The sequence below is a fragment of the Neltuma alba genome, unplaced genomic scaffold, assembly GCF_004799145.2.
Source record: "Neltuma alba isolate B1F8T4 unplaced genomic scaffold, ASM479914v2 tig00006538_pilon, whole genome shotgun sequence".
In the NCBI taxonomy this organism is placed as follows: domain Eukaryota; kingdom Viridiplantae; phylum Streptophyta; class Magnoliopsida; order Fabales; family Fabaceae; genus Neltuma; species Neltuma alba.
This window is the reverse complement of record NW_021634492.1, coordinates 90,635-96,683: the sequence shown is the minus strand read 5'-3', so window position 1 is coordinate 96,683 and position 6,049 is coordinate 90,635. Positions and strand designations below refer to the sequence as shown.

General features: G+C 33.7%; 1 protein-coding gene across 1 annotated transcript; it reads left to right on the top strand.

Annotated features, from left to right (window-relative positions):
* The first annotated feature begins 210 nt into the window (after positions 1 to 210).
* On the top strand, positions 211 to 5,788 carry LOC114750590 (cucumisin). The gene is made up of 9 exons (XM_028939187.1): positions 211 to 290; positions 1,010 to 1,104; positions 1,204 to 1,438; positions 2,002 to 2,530; positions 2,801 to 2,904; positions 3,070 to 3,285; positions 3,559 to 3,670; positions 4,346 to 4,559; positions 5,217 to 5,788. Exons 1-9 carry the CDS (start codon positions 211 to 213, stop codon positions 5,786 to 5,788), a joined length of 2,157 nt encoding a protein of 718 aa, XP_028795020.1.
* Positions 5,789 to 6,049: the final 261 nt, after the last annotated feature.

The following is a 6,049-nucleotide window of genomic DNA, read 5'->3' as shown; positions in this document are numbered from 1 at the left end:
TTTACAAGTTCCCTCTCATACACATATATATAAACATTATTTAATTTCCTCTCTCTCTCTCTCTCTCTCTCTCTCTCTATTATATCACTCTGTTTTCCACACCTTTATTATTAATTAATGAATTTTCTTCCAACTTTATGGCTTCTATATATAACAATTGAATTTGTTATTCCTTGAATCTTATTTATTATGCAGACATATATCGTGTACATGGGTCATCATCCAAAGGGTATCAACCCCTCATCCCTGCCTTTGCTGCACGCCACCATGGCTCAAAACGTCCTCGGCAGGTTGCAACGTGAAGCTTCTGCTCTTATATTGCTATGATGACTTGTATATATGTTCTCCTCCATCTAGTCCTTATGGCTAATTAATTAACGTGCCACCGATCCTATTTGTAGAATCAGATAGTTAATTGACAGAGTTTAAAAAGATTAATTAAGTTACTTATTTATAAAAAAATGTGTTTAATTTTCATAAAATATCTCCTTCAATCATTTGCATCAGCTTGATGAAAAATTTTCTTTAGAGATAGTTTGAAAAAAAATTATAAAACAACTGAGATCTTGTATTTAGAATCAAAATAAACCTAATAACTTGCTCCTTTAGGACAGCAAGGAGTATAAATTTAGGAAATTATGTTAAATAATGATTCATGGTAAAGTGTTCTATTGTAAGCATGAATTAAATTAAGGGAAATTGTGATCAAGTCCCAATAAAAGAATTTAATTACCTTAAAGTCCATTGACAACTAAAAAACATGTAATGATAACTTTCATTGTGGGAAATGACAACTGGTTTATGCTACTCACTTATCATTGGGGACTTTAGAATAATTAAATTCCTTTTTTGGGACCTGATTGCAATTCCCCTATTAAATTAATGTCAGTTCAAAAAGGGTAAACTTTTCCAATTTAAAAGTGGATAGAAAGAATTAGCGTATATCATCCTTATAACTATAAGACTAACCTTTTTAAAATGAATGGGAATTATCTGATTGGTCTTGCAGCGATTTTGCACCGGAATTAGTACTGCACAGCTATTGGAAGAGCTTCAATGGATTTGTCATGAAGTTAACTGATGAAGAAGCCAAAACAATGGCTGGTACAAAGACTAATAACTTGAAATGATCAATCATAAAATAAATTGAAGCTTAGAAAGCTAACTTTTGTTGTTAAACATTTAATTTATGTTTGATCTCAGGAATGGAGAATGTAGTGTCTGTTTTCCCGAATAGAAGGAACACAATCCATACAACAAGGTCGTGGGATTTCGTTGGTCTTTCCCAAAAAGTGAAAAGAAGTGATTTGGAGAGCGACGTAATTGTGGGTGTCCTTGATTCAGGAATTTGGCCGAAATCTGAAAGCTTCAGTGACAAAGGATTTGGTCCTCCACCTGCAAAATGGAAGGGCTCATGCCACAACTTCACTTGCAATAAGTTAATATCTCTCCTCATAATCTCTTCACCATGGCATTAAAGTCCAATCCGGTTGGGCCGGTCAAACCAATGAACTGGTTTGAGCCGATATCTTAATTGGTTCGGTCAAGAGTTTTGAACAGATCAACCTGATTGGATTTCATATTTTTTATCCTCATCTTCTTGAGCATGAAGCGATGTTGTTTTAAGTATTTTTTACCGTATTTATAAAAGTAAAAGTTTGTCATAGTTTTTATTTGTCATAGTTTTTATTTACTAGCTCTGTTTCGTTGAATTGTGTGTGGTTTATCCATGCAGTTTTTTATTTATTTGTGGATTAGTATCTCTTTTATTTAAATAATGCTCTTGGTTCCATATAAGTATATTTTAATTATATTATATTATTTAATCATGATTGAGTTCACCTTAGTTCAACCATAATTAAACCCCTAACATTTGAACTACTGCTTCTACCAATTTATACAACCAATCCAGTTTTCTGTATCTTCCTATATATAGATAAGTAGCATAATATTGGATGAAGACTCACAGTATTCTTATTTTATACACGCATATATATGCAGAAAAATAATAGGAGCGAAGTATTTTAACGTTCTAGAGAAGTTTGATAAAGATGATATAAAAAGTCCAATTGATATATGCGGACACGGTACACACACTACATCAACAGTTGCTGGAAATTCAGTTAGATCAGCCAGTCTACTAGGCTTGGGTTCCGGCACGGCGAGAGGCGGTGTTCCGTCGGCACGAATCGCTGTGTACAAGTTGTGTTGGAGCAAGAGCGGTAATAGATGCTACACTGTGGACGTGTTGGCAGCATTTGATGAAGCAATTTCTGATGGTGTTGACATTATTTCCCTTTCTGTGGGAGCTCGAGGAGGGAAACCTTTTGAGTATTTTGAAGATGCAGCTGCAATTGGAGCTTTTCATGCCATGGCAAGAGGCATAGTAACATCTCATTCTGCTGGTAACGATGGTCCTGAGACTTACACAATGAGCACCTTAGCTCCTTGGTTGATTTCTGTGGCTGCTGCCACTATTGACAGAAAGTTCTCAACCAAACTTCAATTAGGCAATGGCTTGGTTTTTGACGTAAGTAGTATTCCATCATAATCATTCTGATTAAAAAAACAGACTTATAAATGTGAACAGTTTTTTTTTTTTTTTGGTTAACCTTTTTTATCTTGGTTAGCAGCAACCAGGGTAAGAATTAGCTTTTTCTACACCGGTTTCTGCACTGACAGTATCTATGGCGGTTCTTGCGAGAACCGGTGTAAAAAGGCCTTTTTAACTACTGTGAAAAGGTAGGGCAACTTTAACTCCCTAATTATATGCTCTTATCTCTTCATTTCACAATTTTAGGGAATCTCCATAAATACGTTTGACCTCAAGGATAAACAATATTCATTGATTGATGCTTTAGACGCTCCCAATGTCAGAGGTGGATTTAATTCATCTGTTTCTAGGTACATATGTTGATTATGTATTACTATCTTCGTTTCTAAATATAAGATCTAGTTCGTAGTGTAGTTTATATTATACATTAAATCTTATATTTTAAGATCGCAGACAGTATCTTATTTCATTGATTATATAGGATTATCTATTAATAATGTGATGTGGGGTTGCAGATACTGCCTCCCAGGCTCTTTGGACAGAGAATTGGTGAAGGAAAAAATTGTTATGTGTAATAATCTATTCGCAGATAATGAGGTTGCATTTATAGCTGCTGCTGTTGTAAAAGCAAGCCCATCTCCTAAAGATGATGCTGTTTTATATGCTCTTCCTGCAATTGACATTAGTGTAGAAGATGGTAAACGTATATACTCCTACATGAAATCCACTAGGTATATAATTCTCGTCCTCAAAGGCCTTTAATCGCAAGTGTTGTGTGCGTTTCTTTTCACCTCTTACGCATATTGTTCCATACAAAAACAGCAAATTAATGGCGGAATTTTTTAGATAAATCAGTTTAGCAATGAAATTTTGTTGCTAACCAATCGATGACAGTCTTTTATGTGATAGAATTTTGAAATTTCGTCACTAAATTTTATTACTAATTTATCTTTTTTTGTGCAATAATATATTTTTATACGCTACATGGTACATGTCATTATCAGGAATCTAACGGCAACAATATCAAGGACTTGCACTGAAAAGGACTTATCCGCTCCATATGTAGCATCCTTCTCATCCAGAGGTCCTAATCCCATCAATCCTGATATACTCAAGGTGTCATTATCTTATCTTACAAAGAACCTCTGCTTTTGAAGGTTTATTAGTTATAGGGTAAATTAATTCATCAGTGCTTATAGTTTTGCCTGATTTTTAATGAAGTCCATGTAACTTTTTTTTCAATAGGACCTTTATAGTTTTCCTAATTATAGATGTTAGTTCCTATGCTCATAACTTGTTAATTAACTTGTTAATTAGGATTGGCATGCATGTTGACCAAACGACATGTAAATTGTCACAAAATAAAAATAAAAAGAGGTTTTTAAAAAAATGATGGAATAAAATTTATTTATTATCAATATAGAAGTAAAAAGTTTATTATTCACATAATCTTCTTCTTGGATCTATATATAATATGCAAGCGAGTTGATTTTGATTTTATTTAGATTCATCTGACAAAATTAATCGGAGCGTGTGCTGAGTGAGAGCCACATCCTTACCTACCTACTAGTACTGTTTCTCTTGTAAACTAACAAGTTATATGAGCATAACTACCGATACTTATAATTAAGAAAATTATAAGGATCCAATAAAAAAAACTATAAGAACTTCATTAATTAAAATTGAGGTGAAATTATAGGCATTTGCATGTTAATTTTTGTTTAATTATAACAAGGATGAATTGATGGTTGAATCATTTTGTGTTATATAATTTTTCTTCAATCATTATAGCCAGACATAAGTGCTCCAGGAGTGGGCATTTTAGCAGCATGGTCTTCCCTAGCTCCCATCTCAGATGTGGAAGGTGACAATAGAAACAGACATTTTAATATCATCTCTGGCACTTCCATGGCCTGCCCTCATGTTACTGCCGCCGCTGTTTATGTTAAAACATTCCATCCTAATTGGTCCCCTTCTGCAATCAAGTCTGCTCTTATGACAACTGGTAATAATCAGGGAATATTTGATTTTAATGTTAATTTGATTGTTTTCTTTTATCATTAATTGTTATTTGCATTTTGCTTTAATATTCTAGCACGTAAAGTTCTCTACTCAATTCTTTGGAGTTAGGGTTGAATGGATATTTGGATTAGCTTTTTAAAAATAATTTTACGGTGTTCGAGATAATATAAAAAAAATTTGTCTTGATTTTTGTCAAATATTTTTTTAATTGATTATGATGTTTTCAAAACCCCCTCTAAGTTATAAATAGTGCTCAAAACATTTTAGTTTTTATGGAAGTTTATGACTGAGTTTCTTCTAAGAGGTGTTTTGGATGGAAACTAAATAATAGTTTTAGAAATGATTTTATGGTATATGAAGTAAACAAGTGAAAAAATTTATCTCGATTTACAAAAAAATACTTTTAAAAAGTTCTTCTAAGAATATCTAAACACCTCCTAAATAATAATATTGGGTACTGAGTTTCTCCCTCCTTTGACTTTTCTCTTCTCCTTCTGTTCATCTAAATTTTTCAGTTGTTTCTTGCTTTTTGTCTCCACATTCTCTTTCTCTTTTGTTTCTCTCTTTTCTTCCTTTCCCTTCTGCCTCCTGCATCCAAGTGTTTATGATGAATTTTGATAATTGCTGTGTAATTTTGTAGCTACTCCTTTGAGTGCTGCGATGAATCCGGACGCAGAATTTGCATATGGAGCTGGGCAAATCAACCCAGTGAAGGCACTGAATCCTGGCTTAGTTTACGATGCTAAGGAAATTGATTATGTGAAGTTCCTGTGTCGCCAATCTCATTATGACAACAAAAAACTTCGATCCATCACTGGGAATCACAGAAGTAGTTGTGCAGAATTTGAAAAAGAAAAGCATGGTGGGGACTTGAATCTTCCATCCTTTGCCCTCCAGGTTAATATGTCATTGGCTTTCCTACGTTCCTTTCATAGGACTGTGACTAATGTTGGATTCTCTAAATCCAAATATGAAGCTAAGATCATTGCCCCTGCCTTGTTAACTATTCAAGTAAAGCCTAAAGTTCTTCACTTCACATCTCTGGGGCAGAAAAAGTCGTACAAACTTACCGTGGAGGGAAAAACCAATGTGGACATACTCTCTGCCTCTTTGATTTGGGATGATGGCACTTTCCAAGTAAGGAGTCCTATTGTGGTGTATAGTGATCAAATTGCCTACCATCCTCATGAGAGAGAAGAAGCAAATACTTAGCTTGGTAGGACTGTTAATTAATTAATATGGGAAATGGAACTACTCTCAGGATCCTATATATGTGTAAGAATAATTACACTAAGAATAAAACAAGTACTTCTCTTATTCTTAATGAAGGATCTAATTAGAGAGTTGGTTTTGTTTCTAAATATAAGACATATTTTCTACATTTATCATTTTTTTCCTAAATTAGTCCTAATCATCATACTCCCGCAGCAATAATTAAATACAATAATAATTGAAAATGCGCCCATATGTCAT

What these genes read in the sequence shown, in the direction of transcription:
- LOC114750590 (XM_028939187.1), top strand. Translation starts at nt 211, where the DNA reads ATGGGTCATCATCCAAAGGGTATCAACCCCTCATCCCTGCCTTTGCTG. An exon ending in AGAAGCCAAAACAATGGCTG is followed by an intron (nt 1,105 to 1,203) that starts GTACAAAGACTA and finishes GTTTGATCTCAG; the next exon opens with GAATGGAGAATGTAGTGTCT. An exon ending in TCAATCCTGATATACTCAAG is followed by an intron (nt 3,671 to 4,345) that starts GTGTCATTATCT and finishes CAATCATTATAG; the next exon opens with CCAGACATAAGTGCTCCAGG.